The sequence below is a fragment of the Tympanuchus pallidicinctus genome, unplaced genomic scaffold, assembly GCF_026119805.1.
Source record: "Tympanuchus pallidicinctus isolate F22 unplaced genomic scaffold, pur_lepc_1.0 scaffold2, whole genome shotgun sequence".
NCBI lineage: Eukaryota > Metazoa > Chordata > Aves > Galliformes > Phasianidae > Tympanuchus > Tympanuchus pallidicinctus.
In genome coordinates, this window is record NW_026294721.1 from 15,313,080 (window position 1) to 15,331,043 (window position 17,964).

Consider the following 17,964-nt stretch of genomic DNA (forward strand, 5'->3'; position numbering starts at 1 on the left):
CCAGTTCACAGGCATCTCAAGTTGAGCAAGTATAATTTATTGAAAACATCAGACCTTAATTTCTTTGTGCATACAGAGTAGTGATTAGCAATACCTTCTTATGTAGTTTCTGTAAATATTTATGAAGGGCATGAGATGCTATAGCAACAAGCAACATGCAAATCTCAGGACAAAGTTTGTTTTTCTTTTGGTGTGGGATATGATTAGCGTGCAAAAACAGTGTGGGGGCTGACAAATTCCTCTGACCACACAACGGACTATGAGGCAAAAGCAAAGTACTGTTTAATAACAGCTCATTTTGTGTATTGAAATAAGTGTAACCCTGTGGAGAATGTCTTTGCTTTTTATATCACAATATATGTATCTCAAAGACTGAAGTAACAGAGGCGCTGTGGATTTTGCTTACACTTCAAACAAGAAATATATGCGATGATTCAGATAGAACTGATGGCAAGCCTGTATCCTCTTTCCAGCTGTTAAAGTCTGTACTGGTGATCTATAATTCATGGGTCCCATAGAGGTTTTCAGGGCTAGATAAAATATCAGAGTATTGCATTCAAATTGACTACAAAGTGTTGAGTATTTTGTTCTGCCTTCTTCTGGCTACTGGCAGTGAATTTTGTGTTCAGAAAGACTTCTCTTTAAATCAACACTCCTTTACAATAATATTGCCCCAATGAGAGACCTTAATAATACAAGAAACCAGCATGTTTAAATACATAAAAACCACAGTAGGGTAGAGAAACCACAACAACTCAGCAGGCCTGTGCAGGACCAGCAGCTACAGCTATGAGGGGAGGATCAAGGAGAAGACTGCCATATAAATTCAGCATTTGTTAGCTTACAGAGATTATTTTGTTTGACTGAGGTTGCAAAATGACAGTGAGAACAGTGATAAAATGGACTTTCCATTGTGAAGCAATCCAGAAATCTTAGCAGTCTGAAAATCGTTTTTTCTAGTCTGTCTTCTAATAATCTAAATCCTAGTCAAAGGGATTATTTGTTTGGTAGATGGTTAAAGACTGATTCTGGGAAAGTCAGCATTAACAGAAATGGTTAAAGATGCTATCAGGAAAACACTTTGAATTGTTTAATTTGCTGTTTGTATACTATAAGAGATATCTTCTATTTCATACAACTTTCTGCATATTTCAAATACAGGTGTGAAGTTCCTTGTCTTCCTAATCACTGTTTTAATAGAGAGCTAAAAATTTCTCTGATGAGGCAAAGAAGTATGCTGCACTGATGCCATGGACAACGGAAATTTTTTTCAAACTAACTCTATGATTAAACTGTAGTTGTTTTCATTTGACTGTATGACTTTTATACACTTATTAAAAGAAACCTGAAGTATTTCAAGTTGTTAAACTCCTGTTTTGTACGTTACGTGCAGTTATGTTCACATATTAGAAACCCAATATTTATGATTTTGTAGACATTAGCCAGCAGAGACGTTTCTTACTCAGAGCTGAATTAATAACCTGGCTTAGTATCAGGGCCATTGTGCTAGTGGAAGCTATCCTACATTATCCTACGTTAGAGGAATCAGATCTGTCTGTAGTTTCAGTGGAAAAAATCAGTATTTCTGTAATTTCAACAAAAGTTTCCCTGTGTACAGTCATAGAAGTACTTTGAAACATCTAAGAAAATCCTGTGTTCTCACTTCTCACCTAGAAACAAACAAACAAACAAAACCAAATAACAACACAACAATTGCAACATTTGTGATTTCAACTGGATTAAATAATCTTCCTTTTTCTATCCTAAACTGCCAAAACCATTTGTAATCCATTCTGGAAAATGTTAAATACTATTTAGGTATATCTTCAAGTTATGCTTGGAAGTAAGTTAACATATAAAAATAATCTGATATTTCTGTTCAGCCAAAGAGCAAGAGAATTTCATCTTCAAATGACCTTTTCCAATACATCATTTGATCTTACCTTCTTTGTTTTCATCACAGTGGTCTGGGGTTCTATAATCATTCTGGATCTGATATACTAAATTTTAATGTGTACCTAAATGTATAGCTTCATATCTGTATCAATCTTTTCTCTGTGATCAAGCTCACACAAACATAGATGATGTAGTCTTTTTTCAAGTGTATCTAGGGGAAATCTAGTATCACCTCACTCTCACTGGAGCCCCACTAGCATTTTGTTCTCTATTTTTATTGATACAAACATTTTGCTTTTACTTAACAATTATAAATTATAATAAAGTTTTCAGTCTCTGCTTTCATCTCATTGATTTTTTAGGTGCTTATTCATGAATTTGGATCTGAAAGAATTATCTATGCTCTTAGTTCTTAGAAAACAGATCAAAATTAAGTTGATACTTACAGCATGTTTAACCCTTCTCAATGATTCCTCTCTTTAAGGAATCAGAGTTCTAGACCAACTGAGTCCACAAAATATTTTCCTGAGTTTGTGAAAATCTGAATAATCTTATGGTTTTGCTTCTCTTCATCTAAGTTTAAAAATATTGATAAAAGTATTTTCTTTAGCCAATAAATCACAGCCAGTAGAATCACATCTTGATTTTTCAGAAAGTGTTTGATGAAATCTACTGCCAATTGCACTCAGGAATATCAGTTTCTTCCCAGTATTGTTGGCACCCTGTACTGGAATCACACAGCTCTCAGTATTAATAATCTTTCTTGTAACACTCTAGTTTGCCATCCATTTCTGACTTCATCCCTATGGGACTTCAACAATCTCCCAGCATCAACACAGTAAAATCTTCCTACTTTTCATATTTACTCCAGGTCATATCCAAATCTTCTATACGTACATGCCTCAGGAAACTGGTGGCTTGATTTGTGTGACTAATTCATTTCCAGTTCAGTGGCTATCAAAAGTGGGGAAGATACTCCACACACAAAAAATCGATGCAGTACTAGGATTTTGCATTTTGATTATATTTAAGAAAAAAAAAAAGTCAAGCATCAAATCATCATTTCAAATGATAACTTAATATATTAAAATATTTAGTTTTGAGCATGTCATTATAAAAATTTCAGCTAAAAAAAGTGGTTTTTTTTATTTGAATCAGTTCTGCTCATAAAATCTTCTTGAATTCTGAAATATCATTTGCTGAACATAAACTGCCTTTTTTAGTGAGAGAACTGTTCATCTGAAAAAACTGCTTTGTCTCTCTTCATCTTTATACTCCCATGTTTTCTTAAAATTAGCTTCAGCTACAGCTGTGGAAAAATGATAATACGTGATACGTACATATCTTTCAGTAAATATCTTTCAGTATGTATTATTTGAAAGGTTTGCAATGAAACTTCTACTCCATACTCCTAACATAGGCTGTTCAAAGTAGATTTGGGTAATGAAAAATTCTGTAATAATTCAGAAATTCAAATGACAATTTTTAACCTTTCAATGGGGAAATAAAGATGTATATTTCTGCTTTTCTCCCCTCCTGCAGTTTTTATCTTCTGTTGTCTTCATTCAGCAGCTATAATGGAATAGTAAAGGTGAAACAAAAGGCAGTGATCCTTTCTGCTACACTCTCTCAGTTTGTTCAGGACTGCTAAATGCCAGGCTTGCAGTCCCTCTTCTTGAGCATCTTCCTGTCCTTTACAGGTCATTCAAGGCTGCTTCATTCTGTTTGAGTACAAACTGTTCAATAATCCAGAATGGAAGTGTTAAAGGGCAGAATGCATCTTTAATGCTACTTGATTAAAATAAATATTTGCAGGTCATCCTCTTGGTCTGTGTAGAGAACCTTTTTTTTTTTTTTTCTCTAGAACCTTTCTTTAGTGGAACTGCTTCTGCTGTACAGTCTTTCCTATTGCTTGTGTGTGCTGTGATTTCATACACAAGAGCAAACTGCCAGGTATACACAATGTATACAGGTATACAATGAGAGGATGAGAGGGAAAAAATTTTTGGTGAAAGCTCTGAGTCACCAACATTATGAGGAGAAATAGATTTCATGTTCACATTAAACCATTGTTCTTCAAAGGTTGGGCCAAATGAGTCAAAACTTATTTATGAATAAGTGGTACACATACATACCAACTTTTATAGCTCGGAATTATTTCTCCAGAAAATGCCATTTAAGTTATCTCTACAGAGAGAAAACACTTCCTTTCAGGGAAAAAGAATATGCTCTTGCATGCTGAATTTTAAGCAATAAATGGATGACAAAGATTTAACAGCATTGTCTCTAGGACTGATGATGTTTCAATCTTCATGAGATACAACTGAAATACATTATCCTACCCTATGGGTGATAAATAAAAATAACTATGCTGTAAATTTTTTGTATGCTTAGACAAAAATAGGTTATAACAACTTTTACTTTCATTAAAATGACCAGAAAATTTGGAGAGATATTAGCATTCAAAGTATCTTTCTCGAATCAGACATTTTGCAAGCATCTTCTTCAACAAGAACCTCCCCAAGGTCAGCCTTCTCTTCTTCTCCCACAAGATACTCAGCAAAACCTTAAGCAAATACAGAAGTGTACAGTGCACATTATGCAAGACAAGTGGGTACAATTATTCCAACTGAAATATATGCTAGAACCAGTAGCTTCATGTCTTTCTTGTACTGTGAAGCCACTGATCACTCCATCCAGGTGCAACTTATTAACAGTCATAAACTGAAACTGAACAGATCTTTTATAATTACATTGATACATGTTTCTACAAAAGCCTGAAGATGTGCTGAGAAAGGCTTGGTAAATTCATTATTAAAAGTTTTGAAGAACTGTTTGTCACATATTCCTGTTTTGTCAGGAATAAATGTTCTAATTCAGTTACATGATGCCAAAAGTAAGTTGTGAGTGGTTTTGATGGAATAGACAACAGTTCATCTCAAGAAGTACTGCAATTTTATCCATGGATTCAGTTCAGCCTGACAAAATGAAGGTTCTGAAAAGGGATATGTCCTTTGCTTCATTCTACATGAGAGTAATAATCCCCGGGGAAAGAATTTAACGATTTAGTTTAAAGGCCAGACATCAACACTGAAACAAATGAAGTAGCATGGCTATGTCTGCTACGAAAATTAGGCTTCTGTTAGCAAATAATAGAAGCAAGATTGTTTAATGCTGGAGCTTTTCTGGTAAATTTGGTGGTGGGAGACTAGGTTCTCTACGCTACGTGGATAAGATTAGCTCAGCATGAATTATCAGCCCGGATGCAGTAACAGCAGCTTTAGCTCTGTCACGTGTGAAATGACAGTCTAGATGATATGAGTGATGTCTTTAGTAATGAATTCCTAAGAGGCTAAGGAGACTAAATTGGGAGTTAGGATAGTTGGATACAAATACCTCATAAATTACAAAAGATTTTCTTTAGTTGAAATGCTAAAGTTTTTATGCCTCATGAGATGATTGTGCCATCCCATGGAAGATGTGTAATATACAGTGTTCAACAGTATTTGTCATAGGATATTGAACATGCAGTAGATATCAGATTTTCTGCATTTGATAGCATCTCAGAGGTCATTGGTAAGGGTTAAATACTTTGCTAGCACAAATCAGAGGATTTACCGATAGCTGAAAATGCCTCATATTAAATACCATCTATAAAACAATTAGATATTCATGTAAATAATGAAAATATTTTTTTTATCTTTTATATAAGAACTTGGGGAAAGGATTTGCAATGTTGAACCTGTTGTTGTTGTTATTTCTTCACTGCTGAAATGGTATTCCTAATGTTTATTCTTTGGACGTCACCTTAACATAAATTAGATTGGTTTATCAATGAACATGAAGTGTCACAGGTCTATTACTGCCTTGGAGACTTTCATACTGTTCCTTAACCTACTAGGAGGCATAAGTAAGAATTAACTTGTCTTGTAATAATCCCATGTTGCCATGTGAAATCTACGCATAAATGAAGCAAAGTACCTGAATAAAATTGTCGGGATCATATAATAATTGCTGCTCATTCATCTCTGATACTTCCATTTCCTCCCTCACTAAATATCTCTACAACTACCCTGGAAATATTGTAAATATTTTTCATAAAGGGGTAGCTTCTAATGAGAATCTTGCTATTCTACAAATTTGCATGGAGTACTTGAAGGGCTGCTTATTTGAGAAAGGAAATAAATCCACTCTATTTCAATACAGTGACAATGGATTAATTCAAAGTTTTTGTTTTCTACTCTTAAGAACCAGGAAGATTTTAAAATAATTTTCCAATTATACTTTGTGATAAAACATTTTGAGACGCTCTGTGGCTCCACAAGCATCTACAAATTCTACATGTTTGAAAACTGCAACCTTAAAAATTTGATAGCGTCCTTCTGATATCAGATAAGCCACAGGTCACTCAGCATAAGACTGAGGATAGAATTCTGAAATATTTACTACCAATTGTAATGTTTATTATGGATGTTGTTTCAGCAAAGTCAAGAAGTTTGATCCCTAGCTCCCTTGGAGAAATTGTACAAACACAGGCACGGTCTTGTGCCCCTCCCCCCAGCAAGAGCATGCTATTAAATTAAAAGAGCATGCATTTAATTCGGAGGTATTTCAGATCTGTTTTAAACTTGGCTGGCTAACAATCAGAAGAGATAACTAACAACTAAATAGCACTTTCTCTGAGCAAAACCATCCTGTTGTTGTGCTAATAATTTCTGAGTCCCTCAGTAGGCTACAGTGATTCATATCTTTCTCTTGCCCAGCAAGTTATTTTGCACTTAAGCACTTGAATTTCTTTTCTTGAGTGCAATCTTATTATAATTTTTATTTTTTATTTTTTATTTTTTATTTTTTTTTTTTTTTTTTTGAGTGCTCAATCTTTGTTAAGGATAGCTAAATTCATGAGCTATCTCCAGTTAAACAATTTAGAGCTGTATTTCTGCATGTAAATCCCTCCTTTCCATTCTGGTATCATCAGTTAATGGCTGTACTTAATTTTCAACCATTGATGGAATGGTTCAGTGGCATAGTGGTTTTAACAGCTTTTTAAAGGAGTCTGTATGCTCCCAGACTGACCATCAGCCACACTCTGAATACAGGGCTGTAAGTGTTCGCATTCTAGCAATTTTAGATTTTGACTGTATCTAAGCTGTTTGCTCAGAAGAATGTTAACGTACACAGTAGCAATAACTTGCTAATATCTATCATTCCTCCTACCCTCAAAGTTAGTTAATTTGTCAAAGAAGGAAACTAGATTAATTTATACTGTTTATTCTTGATATGTCTCTGCTGGTTATTCTTCTTTCACCTTACCGACCTCCAGTATTTACAAATTCATGTGTTGTGTTTCACTGCCTTTCAGGCATATTGTCCTCATTAAGCTACACTGATGCTCACATAGTTGATGCTCTTTTGTAGAGCTCACTAGGGTTTGTGTGCTCAGCCTTAGCACTACCCACCTCAGCCATGAATAGCAGCTTCTATTTTAATGCTCTGTATTCTTTTTTTTTTTTTTTTTTTGGGGGGGGGGGGGGGGATGTTCCTCCCTTCCTCCCTCTCATATAACAATCCTCCAAAAGGTGGAATGTTGTACAGTAAAGCCTGGAGAACACAAAAGTCCGTTTAGGCTGCTGACTGAGTTTTCTGATATGGCTGCAGGAAAACTTTTGTTCTTCCACTGATGAATGTCTGTAATTGCTTTCCTTCACGTCTTCCTGTTACAACTTTTTCCAAACTTTCACCTGTGTGGGAATATTTTCCTTGTTGGCTTTGAAAGATCCTTCTGCAGGCAACTGGGGAAGCCACAGGGCTCTCTGTGAAGGCCAGGTTTGTGTTCCAGGAATAATGCTATCTTGGGTCTGATTAGAGGCCTCACCCTCAGACAGAGTAAGGACTGGGGAGCTCTCCCGTTAAAGAATTTGGATCACAAAAGGAGAGTTGTGATGTGCCGGGAGGGGAGTCGTTCAGGAAAATCAATCTACATGAATGAAAGGTATGCTTCAAAGGTAGGCATGGTAGAAATCAATGAGCCCCCCAAAGAGGAATAAAAATTGATTTTCTTTGGACTTTAGTATATGCCTGTTTGAAAACAAAGTATATTAAATTAAGACCAGCCTAGATTTTGAATTTGCCATGCACAGAGCAGTTTGGAAACATTTAATACTTTAAACATTGACTCGGGTTTTCAGAAAATCACTGTATAAAAATGGTTTATTATTTCTTCTACTTCTGTCCTCGGCAACACTCGGTATGCTGTTGGTACTTGAAAGAAATAATGAATAGTACTGAATGGTTACATTAGCGTTCTCTGTATTTTCTCTGCCTGGAGTTGTAAGATAAAGGATTTTAGTACAGGCATGAAAGCAGTATTTTAGATTACATTTTTAATTTTTTTTCCTTCCTGTTGCCTGCTAGAAAGTTGCAAAATCCTTCCTAAATCCCTTGTAAAGACCTAAAACAATCAACAGGAGAAAAGAGTAGGAAGCATTCATACACAGAAGCTGACATCTTCCTTTACAGTCACTGAATTCTTTCCACATCAGCTAAACCTAGAGCATCCCTGCATCTCAGTGAGTCCAGCATGTGAAAGCTGCACAACAATCACATTTCATGAACAAATGGATCAAAAAAATAGAGCAGTGTTTTTAGTAGATGCATACATTCTAGACATTTTCATTTTGGCTCACGTTCTACAGCAAGAGAAGTCAGGAATAAGTTTACTGGCTTCCACCTGGGCAGATTAACCTGGATCTAGGAGAGTGTTTCCGAAGAGAGAATTTGTCTTCTTGTTAACCAGGAACGGGAAAGCCTCTTGTGGGGACTGTGCAGCAGAGACCCCAGGAATGAAGAGCCTCAGCTGGACACAGCCATATGAAAGGAACTAGAGACTCCCTGGATCATTTACACAACACACCTTGCTAGAGGCTTCATCATCCATCCCTGCTGGGGACTGAAAGATAAAGTACTTTCACCTATTGCTGAGGTCTCAGGACATGTTGTAAATCACATGGAGCTGCATGCACAAGGAAGGAAAATTAAAACCAGTTTAGTTAGAAATCTGATGCACTTACATCTTCCTAGGAATGCTGAAGGTGCAATGACAATAAACAACAGAATTTAACAGGAACATTGTGTTTATTCATAATACAACTTTTTTGGAAGTGGATGGTAAAAAGCAGTGCTCATGCTGCTACTCGACATGTTTTTATGTATGGAATAACACTTGCTCATTTAATTTTCAAAAATAATTAATGGAAGATTCTGGTGTACTTCACATGAAAGCTGTAACTGAAGGAAACACCAAGAAAATCCTCTTCCTCTCTCGGTAGTGGGAGAAACAAAACACAAGATCCTCGTTGAGAAGCCGGAGACGTGTACAAGTACAGCAGGCGACGCTTCAGCCCGCTCGCTCCCTCTTTCTCCAGGCACAACACACGCAGATACCGCGGAGAACTCCAGTCCCGCTCCCTCTCTCCGTTTGACACCCGGAGGCCGCGTGAGAAAGTCCCCGCAGAACTCCTGGCGGGGGGAAGCGCCACGCTCTCACGGGTGCTGCCCCTCCCGGCACCGCCTCCGCGCTCTCCCAACTTTCATTCATTGTTGGCGTAGCCGCCGGCCCCCCCCCCCCCCCCCCCCCCAGCTCTCCGGGCCGGGTCGGGCCGGGGCGGGCGGCAGCGCAGCCAGTGAGCGCGGCGCGGGGCGCTGCGGGCGGGGCCGGGGAGGCGCGGCCCCACCGCCCCTATATAGGGCGGCGCGTGGGGCGCTCCCGGCTCCGTGGGAGCGGGGCGAGAGGCGCCGCGCCGGGCGAGGCGGAGCGGAGCGGCGGTTCGGCGCTGACGGCCGCTCCCCCGGGCACTTTCCGCGTGCAGCGGCGGTGGGCACCTTGCTGCTGGGAGGAGAGCCAGCCTGCGGGCGGCGGTGCCATCCTATTGTTCAAGGGGGCGAGTGAAGGAGCCGGCGTGTCGCCTTCCTTCTCCGGCTTCTCTCCGCTGCAGGAGGAGCGCCGCCGCCGGGTTGTTGTTCGGCACCGGCGGCTCAGGTGCGGCGGCGGAGCGGGCGCGGAGATTTCCTGAGGCGTTGCGCCTCGTCGGGCTCCGAGAGAGAAGGAAAGTTGCTGCCTTTCCTGCGGCGAGCCCGGGAGCTGCCGAACCGGCCTCACCTGGAAGGACTGAGCGGCCGCCACCTCTCCCATCAGGTCCCTCCGCCGCAGCGGCGGTATCCGGGAGACCGCGAGAAGCGGAGCCGGGCGCGCAGCTCACCGCGCTCCGCGATCACGGGAGGATCTATAGCTGTGATCTGTCACCGCAGAGAAGGAGGTGGTGGATGAACTCCCTTCCAGCAGGGCAACGAATCACTTCTCGAGCTGCTTATTATTATCGGCCTCTAGGACCAGCCCTTTCCTGCTAAACTTGGCTTGGGAGCTTCCAGCAGGAGGGGGCGCGGGGGGTTGAAAGCCGAACCCCGAGCCCAACATCATCTCGTGTGTTTGACTTTCTTTTTTCTATTTTCTTTCTTTCTTTCTTTTTTTTTTTTTTTTTTAAGTCTCCCCTCCCTCTTCCTTCCGTGAGACAGTTTGATGAATGCCTGCCAGTGGGGGATGATTTGCTGAGCCCCGCGTCAGGGCTGTGTGTGTGCGGTGCAGCCCCACCGCCGCCCCCGGGGGCTGAGAGCGGCCCGCGGCGGGGACACGCGTGGGAGCGGACGCCGCGCCAGGAGGAAGCCGGGGGGGGAGTCACAGCCGGGAGAGGAGCACACGAAGGAGCCGGCGCCGCTGAAGCCGAGAGCCGAGTGCCGCTCGTCCCCGCCATCCGACGGGTTACGGAGGGAGGGCCCTGCCTGGCCCCCTCCCCGCCAAGTTGCCTTCAGCCGCGGATCGCTGCCACCCGCCGCACTTTGCCGGGCTTGTTTGCTCGTCTCGGCTCCGGATAGAGAGGACTTCGCTTTCTCCGCACCCTGAAAGTTGCCCGAGCGCTCCCCGCGGCGAGGTGGAGGAGGAGGGCGGTGCGCCCCGCGCCTCCCCGGGCCCGAGGCCGGCGGGCCCCGGCCGGGCGCAGCGGGCGACGATGATGTGCGCCTGGGGGAGGCTCCCCCTGGCCCTGGGGCTGCTGCTGATGCTGTCGGGCGAGGCAGCGCCGCAGCCGTGCCCGGCGCAGTGCTCCTGCTCAGGGAGCACGGTGGACTGTCACGGGCTGGCGCTGCGCGGCGTCCCGAGGAACATCCCCCGCAACACTGAGCGGCTGTAAGTACCCCGAGCCGGCGGGCTTGCGGCGTCCGCGAGACAGAGGTGGCCTCGGGGGTCCCGCCGCCCTCCATGTGTGTGTATATTGCGAGGGGGTGGTGGTTCCGTCCCCTTCCTTTTCTGCCCGTTTCCTCTGTGGTGCTCGGAGTACCGCGGCAGACGCCCATTAGCGTCCGCCGCCCCCTGCGGAGCTCCGCGCTGCCGTTCGCTGCCGGCGTTGGTGCTGTAGCCCCTTCCCCAGCCGCACAGCGCGAAGTTGCGCCTGAACTGCGGCCTTCCCCCCTCCACCCCAACCTCTTTTTGAGGTCATTCGAGTGCCCTCCGCTGAGAGCGCTTTCCAGTCGTGGAAGAGCAAGCATGTGGTCGACCCTCTCCTGTTATTTCGGAGGGGTCTAAGGGAGTGGAAGAGATGAGCACATTATTATTATTATTTTTAACCTCTAATAACTCATCTAAACGTTGGGCTATGAACACATGTCTCAAGTGGTGCATTTCACTCCAAGTGTCAGGGACGCTGATTTCTGTTGAGACTTGTGTGGTTTCTTCGCAGTGGTGTTTCGGCCCCATGTGGTACAAACACCAAAAACAGTGACTTCTTTTTCCAAACGCGTTGGGAATGAGCTGTAATTGTCAGTGTAGTTTCCATGTAATACCACTTCCTAATGGCTTACCTCAGGAATTGCAAAGTCTGGTTTTATTTGCAGTGACTGGAATGGAGGGAAGCTTATATCTTGATCTAAAATGTTATTTAAATAAAAAGAGGAAAAAAGGGGACAAACAACTCCAGAAAAGAAAGAAGTGCTGGCATACAAGCAGAGATGTCAGGGCCTTAATCCAGTTTTCCATCACTTCTGACCATGCGTTGTGTTCTGCAGTCAGTATCGTTTCCTGTGCCACATGTGAAACGTTCAGTTTTTGTAAAATGCTGTTAGCAAGTATTTACTCTACAACTGTATGACTGCTTCAAAAGCTAATGTTTGCTGCAGCAAGTGAAGCTCTCTTCTGCCTATGTAGAAATAGTATGAAAGCTGAAAGTTGTTTAAAATGTAGAAGATTGTCCTGTTTTCAGTCATTTGTTTGGTTTTGTGATTGTCAGCCTATAACCTTAACAGATATTGTCATGTCCATAAAGGAGCTTTACTGGTTTTCTAGCTGCAATTCTAACAGAGCAGATCTGACCTGCTCAGACAGGCTTAGGCTGTTCATTATTGCTAAAGATAAATGTGAGCAGTATAACGGTAGGAAGAACTCACTTTGTGAGGGTCTCTGATTACAAAGTTTGAAACTACCACTGTGCAGATAAGCTCTCTTTCGGTCACTTGAAGTCTGGAGCTCACACAGGAATGGCTCATTAGTATTGTTCACAATTACTAATTTAAAAAACAAAAAAACAAAAAAACCCAAAAAACTTGCCCATAAAAACAAAGTAATTTAAAGAGGGGAAAAAAAAATCAGAACTTCTGAATGTTTTAATTTTGCTGCTTATGAATTATTCTTCTCAGGGACCTTAATGGAAATAACATCACCAGAATCACCAAGACTGACTTTGCTGGTCTAAGGCACCTTCGAGTTCTGTAAGTTCTCTCTTTCTATAGCTGATACTTCTTGGACTGATGTTACGTACAGCTCATGTTTTAAAAACTGTTAAGCTAGTTATCCTCTGGTTTATCCATAGCTTTGCAACTATTGTGCTACTGCTTCTGAATTTACAGCCCCTCCCCCATGTCATAAACTGGTAGAAATAAGTTAGCAAATGCCTTAAATGTCATCTTGGTTATCATTCTTTAAATTTTTTCTTAAGGATGTAACGTGAATGAAGTTTTAATTTTTCTTGTAACTTGAAAGAGAGAGCTTAAATTTAGCAAATTTATAGTTCATGTTGAAAATGGATATGCTGAAGTATAGGGCAATTAATTAAAGAGGAAAAAGTTATTCCTCTACTCAGTATAAAAGCAAGTCTCAGGCAATGATTATTGCTTTTCTGAAGTTCCTGGGTAAAAAGAATATATTTTAACAGTGAATTTGACCAGGGAATATTTGGAATTGGTTCTGTAAATCCTCCTGCAAGCATTATGAAGCTTTTCCAGGACTGGGTTTGGGGGAAGGTAGGGTAACTGAGTGCGAGTTTAAAATACTGTACGATTAGCTTATTTGTTAATGCTGTTTTATTTGAGCAAGTAGTCAAAGCCTTTTTTTTCTTCTTAAACACTGCAGTAATTCTTCATTTTTGTTAAATTACTATTATGGTGACAATTCACTGTGGTTTTTTTTTTTTTTTTTTGTTTTGTTGTTTTTTTTTTTTTTAGTTTTTTTTCTGCGTGCCACAGTTTGTATTTTTGTGGTGTTCTTATATGAGACTCATTTTACTTTTATACTGTTCAACTGGGGTCTTAAAGTTTACTGGAGAGGATTGATATACATGCACAGCATGTATGTTTCAACATCTTTTTAATGAGGGTTTTTTTTTTTTTTTTTTTCTCCTTTATGAGCCCATGCGAAGTGTGGGGTGATAACAGTCAAAAATGTTGTGTTGGTTGTCACTCTAGAATAACTGTAACAGCATTTTAATGAAGATAGGGCTGTCTGTAAATGACTGCTGTTATTGCAACAAGTGGTCTTGGAGCTGTTAAAACTTATGTACAAAAATTTCTCCATTTCAGTCAGCTCATGGAGAACAAGATTAGCACTATTGAGAGAGGAGCATTCCAGGATTTAAAAGAACTGGAGAGGCTGTAAGTATTTCTAATCCTAAATGTATCAGAAAATAATTTCTTGCCAAATACTCTTGTTAAAGCAACGTGTTTAAACTTGGGATATCCTTATTGAGATACAGAAGGAGTAAGAAATTCTCAAACAATTTGTATGGATGTTGAGGGGAAAGCTTGATAGAGCAGTCCAGATTTGAGGTGTAAACTTCAATATCTTACTGAAAATATCTTGAATGTTGTTAATGTATTTGCGTTCTAAAGAGTGTCCATGGGTACGCAGCTCCAACAGGCTATTTTTGGGGTATTGGGTGTTTTATATGATGTCTTGTTGGAAATTACTGCATGTAGTGAAGAGTCATCTTGATAACGCAGCAATAGCTGAATTTAATGCCAGTTCTTGCATAAAGCTTTTATGAAGATTTAAGAAAAAAATGAGCTAACTTTCTGAAATTCTGAATTGATCTTGACTTTTAAAGGTAAATAAATAAAAATGCATGCTGCAGGGAAGAGAGAATTTTGTCCAGTAAAGTTGAAATGTGGGCATTGGCTTTTTTTTTTTTTTTGCGGCACGATGTAAATAGAATATGAGTAAGAGGGTAGAAGAGAAGCTGGACAGGTTTGGGAATTAATTTTCTGTGTATACTTGCTGTATTTTCTCAAATGAAAACATTGTTTAAAATGCATTGTACAGCTTCTTGTACAAAATGGATCTCATTAAAGTCCAGATGCTGACAGTTGAGTATAGTTTGAGCTTGGAGCTAGGAAATCCTGAGAAAGCAACTTTATTAATGTATGTTCATGTAGAACTATAGGGCTTTCATTATCAGGCATCTTAGTTGTGCTGCATTTTCATTATATCGTACTTTTTATGCATGCTTCTGGGATCTTGTTTTCACTTGCATTCACTGGTGCCTTAACTTCAGAACAATATCTCTGCTGCACTGCAAAGCAGCACTGGCTTAAACATTTTCTTACAACATCTATGCTCTGGATCTGTGCTTAAGACAAAAACATCCAGCCGTTATTTCTTGTAAATATAGACAAAGCTTTTCAAGAAACTTAATAATGGCTAATTTATAATTCTTTTATCTGAAATATCATGGACTTGAAATAATTGTCTTCTTTTTTTTTTTTTTTTTCTTCAAATAAAATAACCTTTTGACCTCAAAATTGGAAGTGTCACTGTGTATTATAGCATTTTTTGAATAATTTTAACTTGGATTGCTCTGAGAATTGTGTAGTCAGATTACTCGAAGTCATATTAAAAGGCTTAATGCAACATTTTTTACAATGTGTTTTAAACTTTAGTATAAAGTTTACGGACTCAGTGTAGCTTTTCCTGTTGAGGAATATATTGGAATAATATGTACACATTCCTAAATTTGGTTTATGGGATGTAAGAAGAAATTAAACAGTACTGTAGTTTGTATTCCAAGAGTAAGAACATATAGATGAAACATCAATAAACGTTAAAGAAAGTGCACTTTAGCTGTGTGTGACTTGATATTGGGATACAAAGTAGTTGTGAAGTTTTAAAACAGTATGTAGTCAACTTCACTTCTTGATTATCTTGAAAGTTCCTGTTACATAATGGCGAATACTTCAATAATAATAATAATAAATCTTGAGATTAGCATGTAGGTTAAAATACATTTAGTCATAAGAATTCTTGTTGAATACGAGGTTGTGATACTAAAAATGGCAAATTGGACTTTAATAGTTAATACTAGTAAGAAGTGTTCACTTTTAGTATTACATCTTTGCTTTTTTCTTCCTGATAAATCAGTATCCAAAGAAATACTTTGGAAGAAATAGTATCACACATCACTGGAACATTGCTAGTTCGGAAGAAAAATTCTGATAACTGTAGCTGCTGTTGTAGGTTATTTTATTTACTCTTTAGCAGGAAAACTGACTTAAGGAAGTTCAGTCTATTTTACCCCCCCCAAGTTAGATTCTGTTTTGTCTTCAGTATTATTTTCTGTCTGCTTCAGTAATTGTCAGAGAATTTTTAAATTTGCTGAAATTCAGTCAGTGTTAGGTGGGTGGGTGACTTGTAATTTGAATAAATATGCAGGATATCTTTAAACTGCCACAGCTGTTGGCTAAGAGCAAATATTTCATATTTGTGAGGAAAAGCTGAGAAATTTCTTCTTGTTTACAACTGCCAAGCCCATCTGACGAAGGACTATTGTTATCTGACAGCCAATTCATCTCCTTGGGATTCTGAAATTCAGGACTATTTCTCAGGGAACTTGTGGGTACTTCAAGTGTTTTCTTTTATACAATAAATAGCAAGTGCTTTAAACTGTGGGTTTTTTTTTTTTTTTTTTTTTTTTTTTAAGATGTAAATGCAGTGTGCTAGGCTCCTGCAAAATAATATTTAATGTAGTTCCTTCAGTGTTGTAATGCAAACGTGTAAGAGTTTCAGTGGATCCTAATTATCTTATTCTGGAATATACGGGCTGAATTTGGAAATGTTGTCTGTAGTTCAATACTCTTTAATATGAAGAGTAAACCTTTACAATATTTTCTCTTTGTAGAAAAAAATAAATCTTTACATGAAGTGGTGGTGCTTGTATGTTTCTTAAACTGGAATTTGAGTAACAAAATCACTTTAGTTACTCTGATTTTCAAGGAGATGCTTGGTTGATCAGTAATTTACTCATTGTAAATACCCATTTGAAGATGGCAAATTCAGGACTATTTCAGCAAAATGCTGAATAACTTCAACTCTTAAGTGCTCTGGGTCATCTAGTCCTGCTTCATTTTACAAAATTAACTCTCTTTGTGAAGAAACTCAGTTTTCTTTCCAGAAGAAAACTGATTAAAACTACATATACGTCCCTTAGGTAGTTGGAAATGCTTTTCCTGTAGTTTTGTTCAGCTACAAGAGGTCTGTAGCATGCTAGATATAAAACTGTGTATGCAATGCTAACAAGAATGCGTCACACCAGTGTGATTGCAGAGCTGTAATGGAAACCACAACCACAATAAACACTTCTGTAACAGGTGATTGTTACGGCAACAGCACTGCTGTTATTTTCAGTTAGCAATAAATGGTCCTGTAGTAGTGCCTGCTATGTAAAGACTGGGAGAGCGTTCCAGGGGGAAAATCAGCAGCTTAATCTAGGTTTTAGATGTGTGTGGAAAACTGAGTTGCTGGGGAGACCCTAGTGGTGATGAATATGGTTTTACTGTAAGTCTTTTAGTTGGATACCTCTCTGAAAAGTCTTCAGATGTGTGTATGTTGCAGTGTTCCTTTAGATATAATCCCTGGCAGCATTTTCTGAAGGCTCAGCTCTGAAGGGGTACCAGATTTGGCCCAAACCAACTTGATGTAATAATGCTTGAGTTCTGACTTATTAACTGTGCTCTGAATGTAGATGTCTTTACAGCCTGTATCTTGAGTGTTCAAATCGTGTCATCTGTGTTTGGTAGAAACAGTCCCCTTTGAACTTGAGTTTGTGTAGCTCTGATTTCAATGAATGGGACAGCTTGTACCTCCACTTTCTGAAAACTAACACCTTCATTGGTCATGGCTTTAAAAATTATTTTTAAAGTTGTTAGCCCCAAGGCCTACACCTTCTAAGGTGTTGTAGCTACTGTCAAAGTATTCCAGTGTTTTTACAAGCTATCCTCATCTGGAGTGAAGTATTTGGTTGAGGACAACTGCTTTAGACTATGAACCAGTTCTGTTATGAGCTGCATGTCTAAAATTTCTTAGTTCTTTGTACTCCAGAATTATAGTTGTCAATGGTTTGCGGGCTGGTTTGGCCCTGTTCTGTGACAGTGGGGCAGAGGGATTTTGCAAAATCAATGCCTCTGGAAAGGGGAAATGGGAGACCCCAAAATAATTAAAAACAGCAACAGTGATCTGAGGAGAAACAAACTAGTTTACTAAATATACAGAATGCAAGATAACACACTATAATGCAATATAATTAGAATTGACATTAATAAATCAAATATAATGAGAGAAAGTGTCCAAAAGTGGATAGGCCTCACCATAACGCTGAGGTGAGATGCAGGAGTCTGACTCTGCAGACGTTGACAATGTGAATAATGTTGTTTGCAAGAGTAGTCCCATTGGTAATTCCCATGTGAGATGTTACCTGTGTG

At 39.8% G+C, this 17,964-nt stretch overlaps 1 protein-coding gene across 6 annotated transcripts in view; it reads left to right on the forward strand.

Annotated features, from left to right (window-relative positions):
• Positions 1 to 10,119: 10,119 nt before the first annotated feature.
• SLIT2 (slit guidance ligand 2) overlaps positions 10,120 to 17,964 on the forward strand; it is a 245,856-nt gene continuing 238,011 nt past the window's right edge. For all 6 annotated transcript variants that reach the window (XM_052682812.1, XM_052682814.1, XM_052682810.1 and 3 more), the window contains exons 1-3: positions 10,120 to 11,134; positions 12,637 to 12,708; positions 13,795 to 13,866. In XM_052682812.1, the coding sequence (XP_052538772.1) occupies positions 10,959 to 11,134; positions 12,637 to 12,708; positions 13,795 to 13,866 (320 nt within the window). In that variant the 5' untranslated portion in view covers positions 10,120 to 10,958. The remainder of the gene's footprint in view (positions 11,135 to 12,636; positions 12,709 to 13,794; positions 13,867 to 17,964) is intronic.